A 27,149-nucleotide genomic window follows, 5' to 3' on the forward strand; every position below is an offset into this window, starting at 1 on the left:
GGTCTTTCTTTCGGTGCCAGTATGATGACTCTTCTTTATGTTTAATTTTTTAAAAAGCTCCTCCGATTCCTTTTCACCTCCCTCAATGATGCTAGCTCCAGGAAAACCAAAATAAGCACAAAATAATTTTAGTAACATCCATTTACTTAAAATTTAACTTTACCATGATAAATAGCAACCCACCATGTTTGTATTGAGCAATATATTACGTTACTTTTTATGACAATAAAAACCATGCGTGAGTAGGAAATTTCCGACGCCTTGCCTCCAATAAGACATGATGGCGTTACGTGGGGGACAATAACAAATGCAATGAACCTTGACAATTATTATTTTGACACATACTATATGTGCTCTTTACGAATATATAGTGTTATTTAATTTTTTTTGAAAATAATATTTTTCATAACTGATTTAAAATGGACGCAGTATAAACAGATTAGTTAACGCAAAAAAAAAATAACGACATTTATAATTAGGTTATTAACGAAACGACACAGATTTTGCCAAACCGTTACTTGCTTCTCACGGTCCACGTATTGTCACAAAAGTGCATCGTGTATAATTTGACAATTGGCGAGCCGAAAGGCTATAGATGTCAACTAGAGATAAGCGTCCAATTTTTCGAATCACATGCGCAGATAAACGTGCCGTTATCGATCTCGTTAACGAACGGAAGATGGCGCTCTGTGATTATTGTTAATTGGGTCCGAAATGACGGCACGATTTAAAAACGTCAAAACCGAAGGTGAAAACCATTGGCGATATGTGGTGCATTTGCGGGTTGTTAAGGTAAATTATAGGTTATACCCGGACATTAATGGGATACAATAGGACAATGATATAAGAAAATTAGGCGAAATTGAAAGATATATTATGGGATATATTGGGCAACGATCAAGCATATATATATATATATATATATATATATATATATATATATATATATATATATATATATATATATATATATATATATATATATATATATATATATATATATATATATATATATATATATATATATATATATATATATATATATATATATATATATATATATATATATATATACATACAGGGTTTTTCACTTAAAACTCCGCACGCCAATAAGTCCAAAACGAAAAGAAATATTTAATTTATGTAAAAAGTAGTCAAAGTGTGGGGTCGAGTAGATATTTTCTAAAGTTTAAAAAATTCGACGCCTGCAAAGAGCTGGGCGTCGCGACGCGTCGAAAAATTATTCGATTGCAGAGACTTTGGAAATACGCGCATACAAAAGTACATATTATTTGAAAACTTTTTTGTAATTTACTCAAACTTATTTACTTTACCCGTTTCTAAGTTATACCGATTTAAAATAAACATTTCTTGATTAATAAAAAATGTGATTAACGCTTATTTTTACAAGTATGCCATGAATGTTAGTTACTATGGCAACCATTGTTATCGCAGTTGTTTTAAGTGCAATTACAAACGTAACTTATTATTGCTGTATCAAAAAATCGTCACATTTTGTCACAAGAAATATCCAAATTTGTTCGGTTAAAAAAAACTAAGAATTATTATGTGAAAATGGTGCAGTTTAGCACTGAGGAAAAAGTAGACATGTTACTGGTGTTTGGAGAATGCAGATGCAATTGTAGAGAAGCAAAAAGAGTTTACGCACGGCGTTATCCGCATAGAAGGGTCCCCGATGCAAAAACCTTTTCAAGTTTATGTAAAAACTTAAGAGAATATGGCAGCTTCATCAAACCTAAAAGAGATAGGAACAGGACGGCCACAAATGATGAAAATACTGCTGCTGTAATTCAGCAGGTTGATAATAACCCCAAGATATCCCTATCAGAGATAAAAGAAAATACCGGTGTTACCATAAGTTCTTCGTGGAGAATTCTACGTAGAAACTCTTTGCACCCGTACAAAAGTAAATTAGTTCATAAACTAGAACCAGGCGATTATGCTAGAAGAATGTATTTCTTAGCGACATTGTCCGATTTGTATAGCCAAGATGCAAATTTTCTCTCGAAAATTTTATGGAGCGACGAAAGTCGATTTCAAAATAATGAAATCGTTAATAGACACAACTGTCGTTTTTGGTCCGAAAACCATCCTCGTTGGATTACAGAAAGAGGTAACCAACGAATTTTTAGTATCAATGTTTGGTGCGGCATATTAAATGGATTCCTTATTGGACCTTACTTTTACGAAGGAACTTTAAATGCAGATCGCTATTTAAGATTTCTTCAAACTACACTTCCGGAACTATTAGAAGAAGTGCCTCTTGACACTAGAAGGAATATGTGGCTACAGCAGGATGGAGCGCCTGCACATAATGCCCAAATAGTAACGAGGTATTTGAACCGAGAATATTCCAATAGATGGTTTGGTACTAATGGACCGGTAAGGTGGCCGGCGAGGTCCCGGGACATTACACCACCAGATTATTTTCTTTGGGGCTACCTAAAAAACGTTATCTATGAAGAATCTATCGAAGAAATGGCTGATCTAATTAACAAAATTAGTGCAGCGTGTGCCGCTATCACAAGAAGGACTCTCCTACAAGTGACCCAAGCTCATCTGTTAAAAGTTTTTGATAGTTGTGTTCGAGCAGATGGACATAATTTTGAACAAAATTTTTGAAATGTCTTATTATGTAGTTAATTGCAATAATAATTTTGGTTAGTAACTTGTAGGTATTTTACTGTTTTTTCATTTATTTATCATGTTATCAGAACTAAATCGATGAAAAATAATAAATAAAATCATACTAAAATAGTTGAAATCTATTATTTGTAATTGCACTTATAACAACTGCGATAACAATGGTTGCCATAGTAACTAACATTCATGGCATACTTGTAAAAATAAGCGTTAATCACATTTTTTATTAATCAAGAAATGTTTACTTTAAATCGGTATAACTTAGAAACGGGTAAAGTAAATAAGTTTGAGTAAATTACAAAAAAGTTTTTAAATAATATGTACTTTTGTATGCGCGTATTTCCAAAGTCTCTGCAATCGAATAATTTTTCGACGCGTCGCGACGCCCAGCTCTTTGCAGGCGTCGAATTTTTTAAACTTTAGGAAATATCTACTGGACCCCACACTTTGACTACTTTTTACATAAATTAAATATTTCTTTTCGTTTTGGACTTATTGGCATGCGGAGTTTTAAGTGAAAAACCCTGTATATATATATATATATATATATATATATATATATATATATATATATATATATATATATATATATACATAAAAAATTCCAATGGTGTAAAAAAGTTTCAGTTGAGGTGAGGTCGAAGGGAGATTTTTATATTTCCGAATGTCATATTTTCCCTTGGGAATGTGCGCAGAATTTAATACTTGTTGCGTAAACATTAGAAATTCTAATGGTACATGAAAATTTCAATTTGGTTAATGTCGGGGAGAAATTTTGAAATTTTCGAAGGTCATACGGTTTTTGCTGCGCAAAATCAGATTAGAGATAAGATATTTACAAAATGTGGAAAAAATATTGGGTTGCGCAAAATTGCGCATTATTTTGATGTTGTTAAAATATAATATAAAATGGTTCTTTTTGGCTGCGCCTTGTTAAAAGAAAAACAGTCCTCGATCACCGAAGTAGTGTGGCATTTCGCGCACCAGATACGCAAATAACTATTTATTTATGTATGTTAGGTCCCTAAAAACCGCTCCGAACTCTTATCGCACGCGAGCAATCAAATATGACTCCTCTAGCGCAAAGTCTTAAAAAGGTTTATTTTAATGGGCGCGTTTTATGTGCAACATTGTACAGGCAGTTAGATGTAAATACGTGCAAATTGGAGTACCAGGCCATTTTTAATTACCAATAATTGTACCCATACATTTTCCCGAATTTGTTTATCCGACTATATAATAGACAAAATTATAGATAGCTTCGTTTTCGGTTACCAATCCTTGTAAATGATTGCTTGGTATTTGGCAAGGTACGAAATTCCATCAAAAGTATTAGCATTACGTAGTTGGCGAATAAACTTTTATTTGGCACGAACTGATCGAGTGATTAATAAATAAATATTATAATGTTGATCGGAATTATTAAAAAACAAAATCAGAAGCCTAAAACAACGTTGAGGAAACTTTTGTCTGATCATCTTAGTTAACCAGTCAACGACATTTTTGCAGACCAACAGAACTGGTCTTGCTAGATTAAGCCGAAGGGCAAATCACCACTCAAAATTGAATCGCCAGATTTCACACAACCATAGCATTTCAGAAATTCACTGAGTTCACAAAGATTTCGAGGATTTCAGGGATTGCATGCAATTTTTAAGGAATTTTACAAATTTTACCGATTTCGAAAAATAATTAATAAATTGCAAATAATTAAAATTGTAAATATATATTTTTTCAAAAACACGCTATGTTAAAACGTTTAAAAAAATGTCATGAGTAGTCTCAGCGTCAGTGTTAAAATAAAAATAATTAAAGTAAATTAAAGATTCTATTTTTATTTTTATTTTTTTTTATTTACTTTAGACTCGAAATAAATAAAATACATTTTTTTATTAATACACTGCATCCCAGTAGTCCCACATTTACAAATAACTAAAAAATATTTATTTAATAATTACATTTGGCACGGATTTCACAGATAACAAAGATTTCGCAGATTTCACGCGTGATTTACCTCTAGCTATAATACCCCAGTATTGTAGAAATTAAATATGTAATAGGCGACAACTATTATGCAGCAATGGAAGATAATATTTAGGGCGTTTTATATATCAATATAATAATCTATAATAATAAGTTACTGATGATTCATTGAGAGCAGCGGATTCCAAATTAAACTAAATTAATACTCTTGGATTATCGCAAAGCGTTCGGCACCTTCAATCATTTCCTTCTCTTAGCTTCTTTCATTCTTTAAAAATTTTTAAAAATTTTCTTTGTCAGAGATATAGAAAATAGTCATTCAGGACAGCGGTGTTCCGCAGGGGAGCATTCTGGGACCTAGCTGACTTCTCTACTTTTCTTAAACTTTGTTAAACTCGTCAATACGCCGAAGATACTCAGTTTTATTTTTGTTGCTAGTGAAGCTTTAAATGTTGCTACCAAAATAAATTTAGATCTAAAAATTATTTCTGAGATGTCGGCGGCTCATAACCTCTTATTGAATACTAACAAAACATTGTATATTCATAAACATGTTCTGAGTAAAGAAGTCAAACTTAAAGTCGGTGATAAGTTAGTTCGGCTATACTTAATTGAGATAAGAAGAGACTCCAAGGACTTCAGAATACTTGTATTCGTTTTAATTACAATCTCAGAAAGTATGACCATATTTCACAGTGCCTCTCTGATCCGGGTTTGGCTCAAGCCGGAGGACAGTTATAAAGTTCAGTTAGCAACCTTTCTTTTTCTACCAAACTCCAATAAGACCCCGTCGTACTTGTTTGATGAACTTTGCGGAGGAAATGATATTCATAGACACACTTCGGTAAACTTTCCAGAGATCTTTTAGCTAGCCTCCCCACAATAAAGTTCTTTAAAAAAGCGTTAATATCGTTTCTTAGGCCCGCGAGTAATTTATGAGTTTATGATGTGTGTCTATTTCTTGTATTTACGATGTATATTGTTGTCAATTGTTGTTTAAGTGCTGTTGTTCTTGTCGTTACATGGAAGAGCGCACTTATGCATTATCACTTACATTGTAATATTTTGATTTTCGATTAAGACAGTGAGATCTGATTTATACGGCGTTGGTTGACATCCCACTTAGAAAGGCTCTGTAATCGATTGATAGAATTCGTTAATTCTTTCTTGCATTTATTTTTTCCACAAACCGATAAACTCGTCGTAATGGTCGGAACTTGTGCGCGGATTAAGGGATAAAAGGGGGGCCGAGCAGATGTGCCGTCGCGTCGCCTCAACACGATCGCTCCGTGATTGTGGGGCATCTGCTTGTGGTCGCGAGCGCAACCACAGACCGCTTATTTTTTAGCACGCCCGGGTTAATATCTCTTAAATTATGAATAATGAGTTTCTATTCCGCCGTTCCGGATTACCGGACCGTTTTATTCCCCCCCCCTGCCCGCGCAAGGTGCGACAACGAGGCTGGGATAAAAACAAGATTGCTTTCGAAAAATCGTCGCTGGAAGGGGCAAGTTCGTCTCAAGTAGCGTGAATCAACTTTTTATTTTAAAAAGAAGGCGCTTCGCTTATTGTTGTCCTAGAGTGACGCATTGTTTTTATATCGACCACTATGGAACTTTCGCAAAATCGATGTACTTTATTGTGAATACACCCTGTATAAAGTGTCCTTCACATCTCGTCGAACTTCAAAGTTACGGCAAACTTCGGTATATATTAAAATTTATACTGGTAATTGCAATTACATCTTTTTTCAAATATCTCCCCTGTATTATAGACCAAACCTTAAACTATACTGTCCATATCAAATTATCACATCTTTAGAAGTTTTTCGTTTATCGCCAATAATTCACCCACAAAACCTGAAATTTCTAGGATCAATTAGAATTTTTTGCCCACAAACGACGTACCCTGTATATAATTCCAACAATGTTCGAAATAGAGGATATAGCCCTGGACCTCGTTAGCCCCCAGTAGCAGTATCTAATTAGTATCTAATTTTTCCTATGGAGTACGTGGTGGGAGTACATGACGTCATCGCGTCTGGATTGAGGGCGAGAAATGCTGATTTTCATTTGGAGTCTTTCAAATATCTCGAACAGCGTATGTGATAGACGAAAACCTTAAATACCACAATTGCAGTCCTTGATACGACCTATAACACTGTTTGAACGGATTAACTATTTTCGGTAAGAATTTTGATTTACAATTTTCAGGATCACTTAGATTTTTGTAAATAACTAAAACACCTTTTACATAATCGAAAATACGCGTGAAACAAAAGTTATACCGCCCACGTATTAGGGTTGTAAAATTTTTAGGATCCGATGAATGGTTTTGGTGGAAAAGATGATTTTTCTGGATGCCAAAATAACAAAAAAAAAATGAAAAAAAAAAAACTTCGCGTTATTGATGGTCCAGACTTCTAGTTCTCTCCCAAGCCTGTAACTGCAAATTTGGGGCACTTATAATGTTTTTTAATATTGCACGGAATATCACGAACACCCTGTGCAATACTTAAAAACCTTAAATAGAAAAGTTTTAGCGGTCTATATGGACCATGTCGTCATGTAAAAGAAACTAACATCTAACACAGATTTGAAATTACTGCCAATTTTCAATAATGAAAAATTGTCAAGAATAAAAGTTCAGCTGTATTCTCTGCGTCTTCTGGTTCAAGAATTTTTTCGGTATTGTAAACGGTTTTTGAAAAACGGTATTTTTGTAGACCCTTGCATACGCGATTTTTATTTTTTTTTTAAATACTTCCCGACCCCCAGCCCCCCATGTTCAATAGGTTCCGTCACAGGATAAAACTGCATATACGTGCCAAATATGAAGTCAATTGCTTCAAATTTCGGACACTTCATAGCAATGTTCAGAAAACAGTCGAAAATCGCGAAAAAAAGATGGATGTATCGTGTGGAGGGTTAAAAAGGAGGCAATTTTCAATTTCGTAGCTCCAACGGTTCGAAAGTTATTCAGGAAAAACCAAAGGACAGAAAAAAAATTTTTTTTTTTTACGGTGATGATTTCAGTACCAACGGCGATCCTATAGGACCCACCGTTACGGAGATATAAAATTTTTATACGAGCATAGATACTTTCGAAAAATTCGATTTGTCTTACGTAGCCGTTTGTTTTATGTTCTAGTCTTAACATCCAGATCTTCTTAAAACGTCCATTTCCGTTGTCTTTTTCCGTCATTGTCTATATTCATTATGTAACTCTGGCTTGACCTTCCGTTCTGTCCTTTCCTTCGTCTGTACATGATACTCTGTATTCACCCACTTCCTTGACAGTTACATTGCCATCAAGTTCCAGATCTCCATACTTTGCGCTTTACTGTATTAACTTTCTGGTTCCAGTTTTTTAATGCATGTTCTGTGTATGTTTTAAACAATGTGCTTGAGATGCAGCAGGTTTGTCCTAGTCCTTTGATGACTATGAATCCTTTTGATAATGCATTGCTTACTTTGACTTTTGCTGTACAGAGTTTAGGTAATTAGTGTGTTTTTTAAGGCCTTCCATCATTTTACGACTCTAGGCCCTAGGCAGATCTACAAAGAGTAGGTGAAGTTTCTTTCCTTGACCAAATTCCTTCTTAATTATTTGTTTAATACAGGTCCATTGGGATTTAGATAATATTTAGATTATATAAAATTCAATTCCACTGTTATTACAATCTTAAAGATTGATTGGGGATATTGATACTATTCTCAATGATATCTTTATCTTGAGAGACTTGAGCAGTTTTACTTCTGTCAATCCTTTAGTTACACCAGAATATTAGAATAAATTCGGAGATATAATTATAAAATTTTTATCTACCATAACTTTATATATTCTAACTATTATTACTCAAATATTAGTTTTTTATCCAAATAATAATATTTTATTTTGGATATTTATTTATATTTTTCTTTTACTTCTTCAGTTGACGATCCTTATCATATTAGAGCAAATTTCAATAATTTGTTACATTATACATGTATTCATTTATTTATTTATTTTTAAACAAAAAAATGCGAAACTTCTCTAAATACCAGAAATATCAAAATGTGTGCTAAATAACTTATTACAGCACCCGCATCACAGACAATGTGCAAAATTGATTCGTAAATGTTTACCTCAATGAAATGAATTTAGTATTGTTACAAACTGCAATTATTTAGAAAAACAAAACAAATACCAAGAATTTTAAAGGACTTTACGGATTTCGCGGATTTGAAAAAAAAAACAAAAGATTATCTGCAAAATTTATATAGCTATTAGATACTATGGTGGCTCTAGTAGGGCAGAGGGCAATTGCTTTCTAAATGGTTATCGCCACACACACGTAACTAGTTTTTCTAAAATATTTAAGGCATATTTTTATATAATCACAAAATACTATGAAAAGTATTGCCTTAAAAATGTCCATCTAAACAGAAACCTGTTATTGGTTGCTGTGAAATGACTTGTTATTGGTTGAAAACTTGAAAACGAGATTTAATCTTAATTTCTTTTCTTCAGCAAACTAACCAAAACCCCTAATGAACAATATATATATATATATATATATATATATATATATATATATATATATATATATATATATATATATATATATATATATATATATATATATATATATATATATATATAAATATATATATATATATATATAAAATTATGGAATTATTATATTTCATATTATATTATATTATTATTATTATTATATTATGGAAAACAGTATTTTCAGAAGTCATATTACATTGAAATTTAAATTTAAAATGATATTTCCAAAATGTTCTATAAAATATCGAGTTTACATGAATAGAGAAAATAATTACAAAAAGCCACAATGACAGTAATATGAATTCATAATAGATAAACAAATTATTGTTCTAATGGAATTCAGTCATAAAGTTTCTTATTTCAAGATGACTTAATGGAACGTGTTTAGAACACTAACAACACTTAAGAAGTGCGTCAGGATTTCACACAGATTTCACAGATAGCAAAGATTTCACAGAACTGATACACTAGATTTTAGGAGTGGTTTACTCCTAATTAGAACAAAAAATTATCAAATTTTCACAGTTTGTCAAAATCTGAACCTTTTTTTGGATTAAATTTTGTTAATTTAATCCAAAATCAAGCAAAATCAAGTTAGTTTTTTGACATGATGGTTGTTTTATTGATGGTATTTATATTGTTTCAGTTCAAATTCCCGCTTTTATTATATTAATGTTTTCTTGCCTAGTAAAATTAATTTTATTTATTAAAGAACCGTAAGAGCTGTTAGCTGGTCATATCATTGTAGCGTGTTTGTCAAATAATTTCCGCAGTTCCTTTCAGTGTCATATCATCCATACACTATTCTATATCTGATATAATCCTCTTGGTAACTATAGGGCAGACAACTTTCTTCTTTCCTGGATTTCGTGTACACCGATAATGCATTTTTTTTCTATTGGGTGCTGTTGTATGACAAGATCCGTCAGTCCGTAAAATTTTATGCAAAAATATTAGTTTTTGGGCCTCAGTTTCCTTCATTGTTCCTTGTTTTTGTTAGAATTTTAAGGGTCCTCTGAAAAATACACTATAATTATTAAAACATTATGCCGTATTTTAAAAAATCCATTTTGATCGTCAAATCACTTTTTTGGAGACACAGACAAGTTCATTTATGTTTTGTAAATTGGAGATTCTCCTTATTTGCAAAGTAAAGTAGATCTCTGTGGCTTTTAAGTTTTTGTACCTGTTCGCCAAATTTTTCAAACATTAATTACAAATTACATGGTTTCCGGTGCAAAATATTAAATAAAAAGTGCTAAAAACAAATATAAAATTTTGAACGTAAGTTGAGCTTCAGTATATTTACTAATTTATTGTACCTAGATTATAAATGCACCTTAATTAGAATTATATTCAACTTATTTCATAGTTGATATTTAGAACATAAAAATAATATCGTTAGGTATGCCAGAGGGCAGATCGTAGCAGTTGAAAGGAGACGCCCGACAAGCTCTACTGACCACAACCCCTTGTATTATTCAGGAATCAAGAATTGAGCAGTAAAGTTCCAGAAAAGGGGCCAGACGATGATGTCATGCAGAAATATCGCGTGCAAATTCTACCCCATCATGTACACGCAGGAAACGCGCAAAATATTTCAGTTTTATTTGACAGAAACGTGGAGTGGCCGGCCAGACGCAAAAACGGGCCCACTATCCTTGAGGTAGTCCCTTCCAGCGCAAACGGGACTCCAGTGGCGTGTCGCGGATCGCAATTATCAGTGGGACCATCAACCAGACACGCGAAAGACAAATTGCAGGGAATTTCAAAACGAAAATTATTCGGGCGACCACGAAATAGACGGGAGAAGTACGCGCGATAAACCGCTTCAAGTTTGGTCGACCATTAACAATATAAAAGCTCCGGTTTAGGTGTAAGTGAACTTGAACTGGCGTAATTGTGATTACGGTAAATCCGAGAGACCATTTTTAAAATAATGTTACAGCGGCCCTGGCGTGCGGTCGGTGTAGCGTACCTTCCGTGCACACCTGTCGCGTGGTCTGGACGATTGTACCTTGGGTGCACAGTTGTTAAAAACCAAGAGAATATTGTCGACGTTTCTAATTAGATGGGACGAGATTGAACGCCACTAAGAAAAGTTACCGATAAAATTCACGGTAGTTACCAGTACGCTGTCCTCTTAGGCATGATGTAGATCCCAAACCAAAATAAAAAGTGGACGTCCCAATTTACACGTGCACACTCGTACTTAATGTAAACTAAACTCCGTAATAACTTTGCGCATTTAAAAAAAAACAATAACTTACCACATAAATTTCAGGCAAAAATCAAACTGTTAATTACTTCTGACACTTTTACACAAAGTTATAATGTTTATACGCGCCGCGGCAGTTAACACAGAAAAACGGCACTTACTTCGAAAGTTCGTCTACTCGTTCGATGAGGTAACGCGCACCAGTTTCAAAATTATTTGAATTTCAGTACGTTTGTTTAAGAAAGTTTAGGCAAATTTCACAAAGTAAATATAACCTCGCCATCTTTTTCTAAACTCTTTACTGCTCCAGCGCCCTCTTCATTCAATTAATGCGGAAAGCACGAAATTCGTGGGAGTGAAATTGAAGTGCCGCAAAATTCACATGACCAAAAAAAGTACGCTAAAAAGTTCTTCGTTCGGGAGGAAAAAAAATCTAAAAAGCTATTTGAAAGTAGATGTAAATTCCTAAAACTGTAATAGCGTTGAGTCAAATGGCGACATCTGTGCTAACATGGCCGAACGTAAAAGAATAAACTGAATTATAACATACTGCTTCCTGTAAATCGACTCGTGAACTATGAGTGGCTGTTATGAGATGTCGCTAGCAGCAGACGCAAAAAGAGGCATAGCATAACTAACTTAACCACTGAATCATGAGACTTGGTTAAAATCGGCATGTCGCGCATGCGTATCTAGATGCAAATAAGCATCTCTACCAAGCCAAGTGGTCTGTTTCGTTTTTTATCCTTAAAGGTTCTTTTTTATTTATGTAAAAGGAGAAAACTGTGTGTTCATTGTTAATTCAACGGGAGTAAAATTTTATTAAGCTGGACAGGACTTCATTTTAGTAGGTCTTACATGAAAAAGGAAAACCCATTACTTTTTAAGCGTTGGTATCTTTATTTTCATAGCAAATACAAAACTTAAGAGTAAATTTTTACAGATCGTTGTAATTGTTGGAATAAAAAGAGACATATATGAACATGGCAGTATAAAAACACCTTAACACATACTAAAATGAGATCACAACAGACCCCCATATTTAAACATAAATTAAAAAAATGTTATACAAATTAATATAAACGGAACTATGATATATAGATTTACAAAATGTTAAAGCCATTTTTATATAAATATTGCAAAAATTTTTGCTAGGTAATATCACAATTTACACATTTATACATTAGAGCAGTAAACAACAAATAAATTTAATATAATTTTATGTACAAATGTTAAAACGATCTGAAAACAATTTCATCGAAAACAAATGCCGATGTATGGGAACTTTATCTATTTACACAATAATCATGATGTAATGTTCAACAAATCAGATTATTACACTCTGAAAAACCAAGCTTTTAACTCCAAAATTATCCTCATGAGAGTTATAAACGCTTTAATACTGTAAACTGCTGAGTAAAGGTTCCCATAAATATTATATTACTTGTTTCTCAAAGCGTCAGCAATTTGTCTGTATAAAACCACGGTGCGAACCACGTCGCTAGCTTTTTTGTCATCTCGCTTAAATAATTTTTTTTAAAAAATCAAATTCGTTTTCCACGACGAAAACTGGCGCAGCCGGTAGGATTTCCGTGAAACAAGCATTCCAAAATCGACACTGTTTGGTCTCTCTCAATCAAATCCGAACAACACAAAAAACTGTTCAAGTGGGTGCAAAGTGCTCAATTGGCCAGGGGAAGGAACAAGCATCGTCCACAACCCTATTGGTGCGAAATAAGGAACAAAAATCGTCCGAATTTCATACGTAGCCCAGGGAAGAGACAAGCATCGCTCATCCTATTGGAAAACTAGATTAAGAAACGAAACAACCAAGAATGAAAATCGTCGTTCTCTCACTGTTAATGTAAGTTTTTCTTTTGTAAATATTTTTCTGATTCAAACTGGAAAGATTAATTCCTCGTTTTGAAACATTAGAGTTAAAACCTAGAGTAGCTTCTGTCGATAATTTTAATACATCATTTGATTCCGATTCCGATTCTGACATTAATTTAAGCACAATGCCGGATACGGTGAATCTTCAATTAGTTAGGTACCAAGCGGATAACATCCCTCATTTCGACGGCAATCCTAAACAAATAAATCGTTTTATTAGAATCTGCGAAAATTTTCTAACTAATCATCAAAATGTAAATAACCCAAATGCTTCAATAAATGTTTGTTTAATCGATACAATAATTAGTAAATTAATTGGTAGAGCAGCTGATTTAATAGCTTCTCGTTCTGAACTCGATAGTTGGTTAAAAATTAAAACAGCCCTTCTGGCAACGTTCTCCGATCAAAGATCAGTTGATTGTCTTTTACAGGATATAATTTCAATGAAACCCAATAGTAGCGAAAGTGCGCATAATTTTGGTTTACGCTTGCAAGATGCCCGTAGTATTTTATTTTCAAAAATTAACTCTACATGCGAAGATATCAATATAAAAACTCTAAAAATTATCCAATTTGAAGATCTAATTTTAAAAACATTTATAAACGGTCTTAATTACCATATGCAGTTAGTTGTACGTTTAAGAAATCCAAAATCTCTCGAAGAAGCCATGTCGTTCTCGTTAGAAGAAGAAAATTTTATCGCTTATAAAAATCGTGTTGATATTTCAACCAAAACTACACCTGTTGCAATGCAAAATAAACCAAAACCTCTATTAGGTCAATACCCAATTAATTACCCATTAGCTCCACAAAATTTTACTAGCCCATTTCAACCGCCAACATTTCGACCAAGTTTTAATAATTTTAACCCCCCGAGATTTCAAAATAATTTCCAAACAAGACCTTATTTTCAGAATATTCCAAGACCACATTTCCAAAATAATCAAAGACAAAACTTCCCGAATATTCAAAGAATAAACCCGATGATCCAAAGACATCATTTTAATCCAAGACCTTACCCATTTATGCAAAGACCGATGTTTAATCAATATAACCAAAATCCTACCGACTGCGCCAGTTTTCGTCGTGGAAAACGAATTTGATTTTTTAAAAAACTTTATTCAAGCGAGATGACAAAAAAGCTAGCGACGTGGTTCGCACCGTGGTTTTATACAGACAAATTGCTGACGCTTTGAGAAACAAGTAATATAATATGTATGGGAACCTTTACTCAGCAGTTTACAGTATTAAAGCGTTTATAACTTGAAAAAACTAAGCATTTATGGAAAAATATTCAAGAAGAAAAAAACGGTGCGCAATAATTTTTTTAATATGCCGAACTACCTCTAAATAAAGCCGACGGATGTTAAAAAAAATCCAAATATTGAGGTAAAACACATATTTGATAATAATCCACACTGCCTGCTAAACGTACATGTCAAAAAAATATTGTAACTGCAATCTTTATCTTTTCGTATATTTTTTTGCTGGAATTGCTTGTTTTGCGGTTCTATAAATAAATTTTGACAATCAAAAATGTACCTGATTGGCACCAAATTTTTTTGCCTACATTTTTTCTTTTGCGGCGGTTAAAAAAGATATCCATCCCGATATCCGTTGACAGACTCGTAATAGGTGTGAAATCCGCATTGTATCTTAGCTTCATAAAATTACCGCTAGAGGCGCGCTATTCAAAGCGATACCTTAAATGCCTGGGTGAAAAACATAACGAATGGAACAATCCTCGTGATGGATGAGCTTATAGCTCTATCCATAACCTAAACTATACAGAAACCATAAGGATTGTTACGATGACGTAATTGAGTGACACTTTAACTAACCAAAATCGAAAGTAAAACTAACCCCCTGCACTTTGGATGCAAATTTGACATTTTGACACAAGAAACAGTCCCCCGAAAGATTTTATCTTACGCTCTTGACTACTGAATCATCTGCAAGTACCTGTTCTCCTCCAATAGTGAACTCAACGAAGAAGTCATGTCGTTTACTACCATGTTGGGATTAGAGGGGTCGGTACACTTTCCGAGAGGATGGGTGGTACTCGTCACCATATCCGAATTGGAAACCCACGACTGACAGTTCTGAACGTATTCCAAAGTCCTCTGATACGCGTCTTCTCTCATGCCGAGCGTTACTGTGGCGTTGTTTCCGTTCTGATTCATTTCCGACTGGCTGATGTCTTTGCACTGCACCTCGTTATCGTTGAAACCGTTGTTAGGTTGAGTTTGGCCGAACTTTATCTTCCTGCAGTTGCCGCAGGCTGCGGGGTTCGCACCGCACTGGTTGTTGTGGTTCGAATTGCACTGGTTGAATTGTTGCTGAAAGGGATAACAATCCTGGTTGTAGTGGCCGCACGGTCGGCTCATCTGAGCCGCTTGCGGCTGACTCATGATGTCGGACGGGGCCGTCGTAGCCATCGCTGGCGATGGCAGAGGATTGACCCTGTTGGGCACGCAATACCTGCAAAGATGGGCCGTAGAGTAAAAGAAATTCGGGAGACATCCGGAAAGAACGGAATTTTTATACGGAGAACATATTAAAAATAAAAGTCCTAGTTTTATTTTAAATTTACTTTGCTTGCGCATTGATTGTGATACAATGGTTGTTCTGTGCTTTATACATACGAATCTATTTTTTATTCCCTGTACTATTAAGTTACGTGATATGTCTACATATATAATTTTTTGTCTTGAAAGATCTAACTATCTACCTCTCTGTTGATAAAAGTAAATTAAATATGATGTATATACACAAAACAAAAGTAAGCTGTAAAGTTGTCCGAAAAAAACTTTTCAATGTTTACGACTTTGATATACAGCTGTTATTGTATTGACATCACATATTTTAATGGTAAAATAATAGATAAGGTGAAATGCTAAGAGTAATAATGATTTAACTATAAAAATTACAACAAATAAGTCCGTAAAGACTTCTGAATAAAACGTAGGTCTAGGAACAAGTATGCCACTGAAATTATCTACCTGGAGTACTGTCTTTCATATTTAAAAGAAGAGCCATAACGCCATAACCAAACTGAAAGATTCCATTTAATTGATAAAACTGTCAAGGGCCATGTTGATTGTTGACCGTCTTAATGACTGAAAGATTTTCTAGCACGGACAACCGTTTTATACTAACTATTTTTTTCTAACACAGACGCCACCGTTATAAAGAGTATTTTCGTTTGATTATAACAAACATTGTCTTGTCCAGGGGCAGATTATATCGTGTCAAGGTCAAAGCTACAGGTTTGTAACTCGGTAAGGCAAGGTTTACCACATGGCAGCACAATTTAGTACCATCGAAATCCAGAGAAGTTGAGTATCAAATTCAAGGGTTTCGAGTGAATGAAGAATTAGATTTAAGATTTGAATATTTTTTTCTAGGATGCAAACAAAAGAATCCCAGTGGTGCGTTAATGCACCACCTAATCTATGATTTTATTTGCCACATCCAGGAAATATTTTTGCACATCCATTTACAAATTTTACTATTATCACTACTAAAGGACATAAAACTGTAGAAATCGCTAATTTATATGTAAACGAAAGATCTTATATATGTCTTCAAAAGTTAACAAAAGCGGTACATAAATTTCAAATTTGTATTACCATCTTTCTTAAGTCTATAGCATGTAGATTACATCGTAGAAAACATACATTGGAAGTACTATATTGATTATTCTATATTTTTTGAAAATATTTACTGGTGCCTGAATGCACCAATGGTTTTATCTGTGAAACAAAACTTTGTTATTGCAAGTCTAGACAAGTCAGCGTATGTAGAATAAACATCTAACAATTAGCGTGTTCTTTAGTATTAGTTTGTGCCTTGTGCAGTAAACCTTGACACATGCATTCTTAAGTGCAACAAAATAAATACTTTCAGAGCAAAAAAAGCTTTTTTTTATTTTTTTTATGCTTGGGATAATATGGGTTAATTTGAGGTAATAAAGTTACGAAAAATGAACACTTTTGTGGTCCTAGTGGTGAAGTCAAATGACTTTCATATTTACGTCTACATTAAAAGACAAAAAGAAGAGCCATAACCTTCCATTTAATTGATGAAACTGTCAATGGCCACGTTGATTGTTGAAAGTCGTATTGATTGAAAGATTACTGACTGGAGTAAACATTATACACTAAATCTTTGGAGTTAGCGTTTTCGAGTACAGACGTAACTATTATAAACAGTATTTTTGCTGGATTCAGCCTTTAAATTATCATGGTGTCTTACGGTTAAAATACGATATGCGAGGAGTATCCTTAATTTCCTTAGAGTTAGAAGAATCAATCGACTCGTGTGCAAACCTATTAAGCAAACAGTTCGTCATAACTCGATAAGTCAGTTTGCGAAAATACTCAAACAATTTAGGTGAAACCACTTTCATACTCTCCACGTTGCCCAGTACAATTTACACGAGAGGTTCGTTTATTTTTGTAGGGTAAAAGCGGGATAGACGCCCTTGGAGGGTAGACGCCGCACCTTAAAAAAAGAGAATTTAAAACCAAATTCCTCGGACAAACCTCGCCCCGCACAGCACAGTCTGCGCACGCGTTTCGACAGGACTGCACGTGTCGCCGCTAGAGTTAAAAAAACGTTGCAAAATTTTACCGCGCTGGCATGATTCTTGTGACAGTGACATTTTGACGTGTTCAGAACTTTCGTTTTCGAAGGTAAGTTTTAAGTGCGTATTGTTATTTAAATGGTACGTATCATTTATATTTATGGTGTGTTTATAAAATTACGAAATTATTTAAGTATTTTTATTTATTTGCTGGGGCGTCTATCCCTAATAAAAAGGATAGAGGCCCCACTATTGACTGAGTATAGACGCCCTTAGAAGCATGACTTATTCACAGGTACTTAGGCTATAGGTAAGATTTTTTAAAATAACCTATCTAGTTAATATGCAACTTTGTAGGAAAATAGACTTTCCAGTTTATCAGAATCTGACCAGACTAAATCTAACAAAGAAAATACTCAATGCAGAGAATGTTTCGATGACTATGCAAGTACCAAGTCCACGGCGGACTGGATTCGGTGCCTGATGTGTAAACTCTGGTTACACGAAGATTGCACTCTCTATGGCGATTACTGTAATAGATGTGGACACAAGAAGAAGCTTGCAGCTCTAAAAGCTAACCTGGCCAAAGTGAATTCAAAGAATAAGTAACCTGGCCAAAGTAAACAGTATCTCTATATTTGTTGATTATTTGAAAATTTTGATTACTGTTAGTTTTTTTTTTTTTAAGAAGGAAGCTTTGTTTTTTGTCCAAAGAAGTCCTAAGGGACGGATTTGTTTTAAGTTTTATTATTCCTAAATTTAGTTCCGTAAAGTTTTAAATAATTTTTAATAGACGTTGTTAAGTTTACCCAAAGAATGATTGAAAGACCGAGCCATTTGTTCCTACAAAAGTGCCATTTACTTTGGTTTTACGGTATATTTGGATAAGAAAACCTCATAATATATTATTGTGCAACTAAGAAAGCAAATAAACATTTTATTTAATTTTTTACGATTTTTTTTTATTACGGAGACATCTATCCCATTGTAGGGCATCTATACTCATGTCTACCCCATACAGTAGGCGTATATCCTCAAACAATAAGTTTTTTTAGTAGATAGAGTAGATAGTAAGTATAAGGACTATAGCTGTTACAAATAGTGCTTTAAAAAAAAAGTTATATAGTCAGCTTACAAAAAGTGGGGCATCTATCCCACCTTTACCCTGTGTTGTCTGTCGTCTGGTAACTCACCCGGGATTGCCCATCGGCTGGTAGTTCCCGCAATTCCCGTTAAAGTTGCCCGACATCGGCTTGGTGTTGGGATGACACGCGTTGCTGCCGTACCCGTTCACGTTGCACGGCTGGTAACCCGCGTGGTGATTCACGCAGTTGCTCGTCACTCCCGCAGTCACGTACCCGCCGCTCATCTGCATCTGGTTCTGGCACTGACTCGTGTAGGCCTGCTGGAAACCGCACCCGCCCGCGTGCTGGTTCCCGCCAAACTGCTGCCCGACCACGGGGACGTTATTCTGACACCAGTTCATCCCGTCGTAGCAATTGTTGTGGTTCGGCGCCCGATTGAGGCACTGCTGGTGGTTCATCGGTTTCATCTGGCCGGTGGAACAGTTTTGGGGTACCATCCGGGTACCCGGACTCGGCATCGAGTGCACGGTGTTCCCGGGAGACAGCAACTGCGACTGGCATCTCACCGAAACGGGTGACGAAACCATTTGGTTCATATTCGAGGCCGGCGACGCCATCGCTTGATTGGCCGGCGAGTGGATGGTCTGCATGTCGCCGTACATCGACGGCGGTGACGGCATCACTTGGTAATTCGTCGACGGAGAAGGCATCATCTGATTGGTCGCCATTGGCAATTGGTTGGCAGCCATAGGAGAGCCGATCATCCCCGGTTGATTCGACGGTGTAGGCGACATCATCAGATGGTCGGGCGGATTGGGAGAAGGCAGCAGCTGATTGATGGGCGACAATACTTTGCAGAAACTCGCCGGGCTCGGTAAAGGCTTGTCCGCTACGTTCTGGGCGACCGTCTCCGACCAACTCATGGCGGTCAGGTCGCCGGCGGTGTGGGTGTCGGCCACTTGGTTCAAGTAGATGAGCATCTCGTCGGGAATGACCAGTTTGTTTTCGACCATCTCTCCTTCGGCCACTTCGTCCAACACGACCGCTTGGTTGGGGTGGAGGTCGGACGAGTTCACGGTACCCCTGAGCGGCGATAATGTCACCGACGCCGGTCGAGGTTGGGGACTTTTGCGGTCGCTGATGGTGTGGCAAGGTTCAGACATGCGTCTACCCTCGGTGCTGGTTGCGGACTGCGCGACCATACCGGACAGCCACGACTGCTGCATGGCGGTTTGTTGCAAGTTCGCGTTTTGCGTCTGGAAGCAGGACTCCAGTCACGAAGGGGATGATACTGCGGGGCGGCGTTTAGGGAGTTTGGTCGTAAGGGTTACATCAATAGTTACACAGGATGTAATGGGGTTTGAAGCAGAAAAGTTCTGCAAATAACTTCTGCAATTAGGGAGAGTCGTTACAAAGGTATAAAATATGGTACTTTCCACTGGGGTTTTAAAAAAGATTAGTGATTTTTTACTAATTGGCAAATAAAGTTATAGAATAACGCATGGGACTATAATAAGATATGCTTGAACGATTTTATGAAAAAAAGTTGAAATCGATGTACAGGATGTTGAAATAAAAAAAAAAGGTTTTACATTATTTTCATCGAAACTGCTATCGATATTTTCTCTGGTAAAGGTCTGTAATGCATAAAAACAAGATGTTTCATAACAAGAAGGACGATTTTTTAAAAAAATTATCAATGAATTCCTCAATCGTTTGTATAAATTAAAAAAAAAATGGGTTTTCCTGATTTTCGTTGAAACTGCTTCAGATATGTTGAAATTTCTAGCAAAAACATTAACAACAACATTAAAACATTAAAAGTTAAATAAGCGCAATGTCAGTTTCTTCATGTGAAAAAAAATTACTATGTTGCATATAAATTAACCAAATGGAAAAACATCGGAATTTCACAAAAAACGATTCTTTAAATCTGCATGACAGGAAACAAAAAGTTTATTACTATAAATAAATTTAAAAAAAAAACACATACACATAAACACAGAAATAACACAAATAACTTAATCTCTCTCATACATCCCACTTCTGATGTTGGTCCTACGCATTGCAGGAATATGTTTCTATAGCGTTGTGGACCTATATCAAACAATCAACCAAATAAAATAACGAAAACCCGTTTTTTAACTTCCTTGTACTCAAAAAAATATAAACATAAACTTTTTTTAAGGATGAAATACGCTATAAAGGGAGAGCGTCCATGACGTTTCAGAATTACGGATATAGATAAATAGATATAGATAGAACTTTTTAATACCGCTTAAAATTGAAGCATTGCTTCAATGGGTGCTGTTGATTAGTTTTTAAACTATATTCCACTTTTGAATACAAATGAACTAAAACACTCAGTACTTACCTGCAGCACTAAATTATTTGACGGGGTGGCGCCAGGTAGATTTTGCAATTTCTGTAGTTGGCCAGCCAGAAGATGAGACGGTGGTGGGGGTGGCACGCAAGCGCCTCCCGTAGTGGCTGTAGATAATTGGCTGGAGCGCCGAGAGCTTCCCGCAGAAATGGGATCGTAAAAAGAGCCAGGACCTATGCCGGTTCTCATGCCAGACACCTAAAAGCCAAACCACAGCCAAGTTTTAGGTGGAAGTAAACATCGGATAGCACTTACAAGAATGGCACAGGGCTATACTAAATCTTGACTTCTTTTGGGAAAAGAAAAACATTTTTTACATTTATGAGAAATAGGAAAATAAATGAATTTCTTGCTGCCTTTTTGACTAATTACGAGGGAAGCGCCAAAATTTGACGTCCTGAATATGAAAGAAACAAAGTAGAGTAACATTTTTTTATTATTTGTCAATATAATCCCCCTTAACTTCAACACACTTATTACGTCTCTTTATTAACAACTCAATCCCTTTAAAAAAATATTCTTGTGCTTTGTCTGCAATATAAGCTAAAACAGCCTGGGGGCCATATCTGGACTATAGGGAGGATGATCTATCTGTTGGAATCCACACTCTAAAATGGCATCTTTAGCAACACCAGCAGTATGGACCGGTGCATTATCGTACAAAAGACGCACGCCTCTGGTCAGTTTTCCTCGACGTTTTACACGTCTGCAGTCTCGCAATTTATGTAATAATGTTGCGTAATATTTACCATTGACAGTGGTATCAGTTTCTTTAAAATCTATCAAAAGAATTCCTTCACAATTCCAAAAGATCGTGGCCATCACCTTTTATGTTGACTGGCGGACTCTGAATTTTTTTGGAGGTGCCCTTACGACGTCACTCCATTGATTCCTTTTTTGGTCATAAGGGAGAACCATAGTTTCATCTCCCGTCACAATGTTTTCTATCACAGGCTTCGGTTCCGACCCACAGAGTTCCAAAAAAGGCCGCGCACACTCGACAGGGCGTTGTTTTTGAATAGCAGAAAGATTTTTAGGAACCCATCTCGCACTAACCTTATACATAAATGATCATGCATTCGACGAACACTTGTATAAGAAAGCTTAGTTCAAAAACTTTAGGACTGCTCTGTACTCAACTTGGGTTATTTGCGATATTTTTTCGGACACGTCTTGTTTAAAATGGTGTCAATAAAAAACTATTTGACGCAAGACTTCAATTTATTTTTCGCAGCCTACTAAGATATATATTTAAAACAAGACAAAGTTTTATCGTGATACTGGAACTGCATCTATGTCAGGCCGGGAAATTTTGGCGCTAACCTCGAATCATCACTAACGAATAAAACTTGATTATGACATGCTTAAAAGGAAACCCTAAGCTCTGTATCAGCCCTGGTCCCAGAACAGATTTTATAATTTCAAGGTTAAAAGGACCGACTCGCTAACGAAAGTTCGGCCACTCGTCTACAGATGGCAGCAAAATTAGCTCCGAAACTCATGCAAACTGTGTATCAATTCAAGCATTCCGAAGGTTAATTACGCATAAAGAATTGAACTTATTGAAATTGAAAGTGTATCATTTTTAATAATTCATAAAAACACTTTTCTCCTAATTAAGTAGTCTAATAATTTAAGTTTAAAGTTTGACTCTTAGCATGATCTAACTGCGCGCTGGGCGCGCTTTATTCAAAAAACGTAAATAATTTTTGGTGCAGACAGAGTATATGAAGTTTGGAAAATATCAATTGCAAATAGGCTGCCGTGTCAAATATTAGAGAATAATCATTTTCATTCAAATTCTTTTTGATTTGATTTGCTTCTAAGCGATTTCATTCACATTTTCTCATTTTGCATTAATATTAAATTAGAACGAAATTACACAATTTAAAATTTGAAAACAAAAAAAAAACATTGTCAAAATTTAGAGACGGATATTTAGTTGGCACCAGTTTCTACAGAAAACTTGAGAATTTTTTATAAAATATCATTTGGTGGGTTTCCTTTATGATTTTTATGAGAATTTATGGTTATGGTTTTTATACCTGCGAAGCGACACTGCTCTTGCGGCTCATGTCGGCGCTCCTCATGCTCCCGTAGTACGAGCTCACCGTGGAACTGCTGTCTTTCCGAATCTGAGCCTGGGTATTGACCACCTGCGGCTGCGCGCCGCCTTCCATCTTCAGGTTCGTGATTCTCGTGTTGAGATCGGCGATTTTCCGTTGCGCGTTAACGATCGGCCCCTTGGGTCTCGCCGCGGGTTTCATCCTCAAACGAGGAGTAACCCTCTCGCTGGCAGCCACGCCGCCGCCGACCATGGCCCGTAGCACTACCGGCAACTCGTCGATCTCCAAGTCTTCCGCGTCGTAAGTCCATTCTTCTTCTTCCGTCCTCTGCAGGGTCCCTCCGTCCGTCGCGAAATCATCCCCGAAACCACCACCGGCTAGTTGAGTAGCCCCCAGAGGGCTACCTTGTTGCACTTGGCCGGGCGAATTGGCGTCCGATTCGGATTTAATGCTCGGACTGCTGAGGCTCGCGGTTTTGTGGCTCTGGGTGTCTTCGCTACGCGGACTCGAATCCAAACCCGCGGGTCCGTCGTCGCCGCTATGGTCCGGACCGCCCTTGTGTTTCTTGCTCGCGTAGAATTCTGCGCCGTGGACGGTTTTGACGTGTTTGCGCAGCGAGCTCGGGTCGGTGTAGCGCTTGGTACAGCCCGGGGCCTTGCAGACGTACGGTTTCTGAGAGGGGGGCGTGACGGTTAGACGAGGTTGGGGCGCGGGCGGGAACCAAATCGTGTCGGATGATTAGCGGCAAGTTTCGAGTCCAAACGCGAGAGTTATAGAATTGAATAGCTGTTTATTTAGAACTTGGCTACTATACCGGGTGACACAAGAAAGTGGGAACACCCTATGACTTTTAAACGGCTTGAGATGGCGATTTGTAATTTGGAATGGTTAATATAGGCTGATGCCCATACAATATGTAATTGGCACAACCTGTATTTTTTGCATTTTTGGATTCAGGAGATCGTTCTACGCAAAATACGATGGATTTTCTCATTTTTTATTGTTTTTTTTTTTAATTTTTATTTAATTTTTGAAAATCGTGTCTAGGAGGCAAAATCCGTTAAAAAATAAGCTCACAGGAAAGGAAAAACCAGATAAGTAAATATCTTTTTTTCTTTTCAAACCAACACAATATTTTGAAAATCCGTTAGAAAATAAAACCTCAACAATGTCGGTAGTACCGATTTGAAAGTGGTACTGGTACTGTGGTACACTGTATGACAACTTTTACATTGACACAAATCACATTCATTTAATAAATAAATAAATAATAATAAATTAAATAAGTACGAAAGTACGTTCTTCAAACTGTCCGGGACGAATAATTAAATTAAGTTAACGAAATTAATATTCTTGTCACGTTTATCTAACAGCCATTTACAATGTCGAAGTCTTCTTACAAGTCAACTTCATAAAGACGCCGATGAAGGTTATACTTAAATGGATGGTAGCCGTGTTTTCTTTTTTAATTCTCCTCACAGATTCTCTTGAGATGCCTAGTTCTAATGTCACTTCCCTTAGCGACGCAGAGGGATTTACGTTGACTTATCCACACAACATTGATTTCCGTTTCTTCATTTATAAAAAAATTATCATAATTTTCCCCATTATTCCCCGTGTATCAGAAACATATCAACTTTTTCTCCATTTGTAAATTGTCAGAATTTTCAATAATGCCGACTTGATTTTGATGAGATTTTGAAAATTTTGGTGTCGAAATGATGCAAAAAAAGAACAGATTTTTTAAAAAGTTTTTGTTCCCAGTCAAATGCCAAAAAAATAAATGCCCAAAAAAATTTTTTAAGTGGCACACCCCGTATCTCGGAAGCATCTGGACCCACATTTATATCTACTTTTTTTTCTGTATAACATTAATTTATGCTTATGTAAAAGTAGGGGCACTTTTTTATGCTTATATGGAAAACTAGACTATTTACATGAACAGTCTTACTCCAAAAATATTATGAGCACTAACTAAAAGAATATAAAAGAGGTAACACAGGTATTCAAAAGTTAAAATTAAATTTTCCTTTTGTTTTTTTGCCATTATGGCTTGGAAACTTGCCACTAACCGTACAAACAGAGTGCCTATACTTAGATTTGTATGCGAATCCGTAATATTTTTAAGGTCTTATTTTACATTCATATTCTCCATATTCAATTGAGAAATTTTCAAAATTTGATTGGAAAAGCTATAGAGGCGACCTCAAAACTAGTCAAAATACGAATTTCGAAGTGCACTTTCAATTTGTACAAAAAATATTCCACTTTGCATATCTTTAACGAATAAAAAAATTTACGAATTCGAACACACTTACAAGTCAACACTCTGTATATCCATAGCGGTTTGGGTCCAACCGTACGTCGTTCAATTAAGCATCCTAAGAAGTACTTACGAAAGATGGCCTTTAGGTATGAGGGAACGCAAGAAAAAACCGCAATAATTGAATGTTGGTTTAGCAGGAGCAGGAATCATTTAGTTACCTCGTTGCTGTGAGTCCGGTTCTGGTGTTTCGCCCTGTCAGACGCGTTGCTGAAGGCCTTCGAACAGCCTGGATACTCGCAGGTGTAAGGTTTCTCGCCCGTATGCGACCTGAGATGCGTTTTCAAATTTTCCAGTCTGGAATAGGCCTTGACGCAGCCTTCAAACTAGGGAAGAAACGGAATCGTTAAAAATAAATCGAGCGTTTTGGAGAAAATAGAGCTTACTGTGCACTTGTGAGGCTTCTCGCCGGTATGGCGTCTCATGTGCACCACCAACATGTACTGCGCCTTGAAGGGCTTTTCCGCCCTCGAGCAACCTTCCCATCTGCACACGAACGATTTCTTGTTCGCGTGAATGTGGTCGTTGTTGATGTGCTATAAAACAAAACCCATGAGATCATCTGACTTCAACAATCGCACCTCTTTCTTGAAAGCAGCGGATTCTAAATTAAACTCTTGTCTCATACTCTTGGACTATAGCACAGCCTTTAACACCTTCTCCTAGCTAAACCGGAATTCTTCGGGATAAAAGGTACGGCTCTTTCTTTTTTAAAAACATTTCTTGGTCAGAGGGTAGTTATAGCAAATACTCATTCAGATGCCATTGCTTTGAAGAGGGGTATTCCCCAGGGGAGTATTCTGGAACCTATTCTGTTCTCAGTTTATATAGCTGACTTCTCTACTTTTCTTAAATTATGTAAATCTCATCAACACGTCGATGCTACTCAGTTATCTTTTGTTGCTAGTGAAGCTTTAAATGCCGCTACTAAAATAAATTTAATAAATAAAAATGAAATACCTTATGCTATTACGTCCCTCCCCACAATAAAGTCCTTCAAAAAAGCGTTAATATTGTTTATTAGGCTCGCCCGTAACTAGCGAAAACGTATGAGTTTATGATATGCGTCTATTTCCTGTGTTTACAATGTATGTACGCGTTTGTATTTTGTTGACAATTATGGTGTTGGTGCTGTTGTGTATTGTTACTTATATTGTAATATTTTAATTTTCAATAAAGGCAGTTCATTATTATTATTAATATTATTATTATTATAAGGCTTGAGCTTCAGTTGTTAAAATCATTAATAACATTTAAATAATTATGATAATGATAATTATAAAACACCTCCCCGGAAGACTTTCATTTTACAATGTGGAGAGGATTATACTGCAATTAAATTAGAACAAAATATGTTCAGTTTTTCAAATTTTAATGATTTATGACAGC

The 27,149-nt window shown here is 35.9% G+C and overlaps 2 protein-coding genes across 2 annotated transcripts in view; both read right to left on the reverse strand.

Moving 5' to 3' along the window:
* The window catches only part of LOC132697949 (protein spitz-like), a 151,212-nt gene extending 139,493 nt beyond the window's left edge, over nucleotides 1–11,719 (reverse strand). The window contains exon 1 of the mRNA XM_060663740.1: nucleotides 11,475–11,719. The gene's annotated coding sequence lies outside the window, so the exon portion shown is untranslated. The remainder of the gene's footprint in view (nucleotides 1–11,474) is intronic.
* Nucleotides 11,720–14,351: 2,632 nt separating this feature from the next.
* LOC132698180 (transcriptional activator cubitus interruptus) overlaps nucleotides 14,352–27,149 on the reverse strand; it is a 121,293-nt gene continuing 108,495 nt past the window's right edge. Inside the window, exons 7-12 of the mRNA XM_060664112.1 lie at nucleotides 26,147–26,296; nucleotides 25,922–26,086; nucleotides 23,417–24,109; nucleotides 21,363–21,569; nucleotides 19,097–20,244; nucleotides 14,352–15,796 (exon numbers count right to left, since the gene is read on the reverse strand). Coding sequence (XP_060520095.1) covers nucleotides 15,256–15,796; nucleotides 19,097–20,244; nucleotides 21,363–21,569; nucleotides 23,417–24,109; nucleotides 25,922–26,086; nucleotides 26,147–26,296 — 2,904 coding nt within the window. The 3' untranslated portion in view covers nucleotides 14,352–15,255. The remainder of the gene's footprint in view (nucleotides 15,797–19,096; nucleotides 20,245–21,362; nucleotides 21,570–23,416; nucleotides 24,110–25,921; nucleotides 26,087–26,146; nucleotides 26,297–27,149) is intronic.

Source organism: Cylas formicarius, unplaced genomic scaffold (genome assembly GCF_029955315.1).
Source record: "Cylas formicarius isolate icCylForm1 unplaced genomic scaffold, icCylForm1.1 PGA_scaffold_2__14_contigs__length_35257938, whole genome shotgun sequence".
In the NCBI taxonomy this organism is placed as follows: Eukaryota; Metazoa; Arthropoda; class Insecta; order Coleoptera; family Brentidae; genus Cylas; species Cylas formicarius.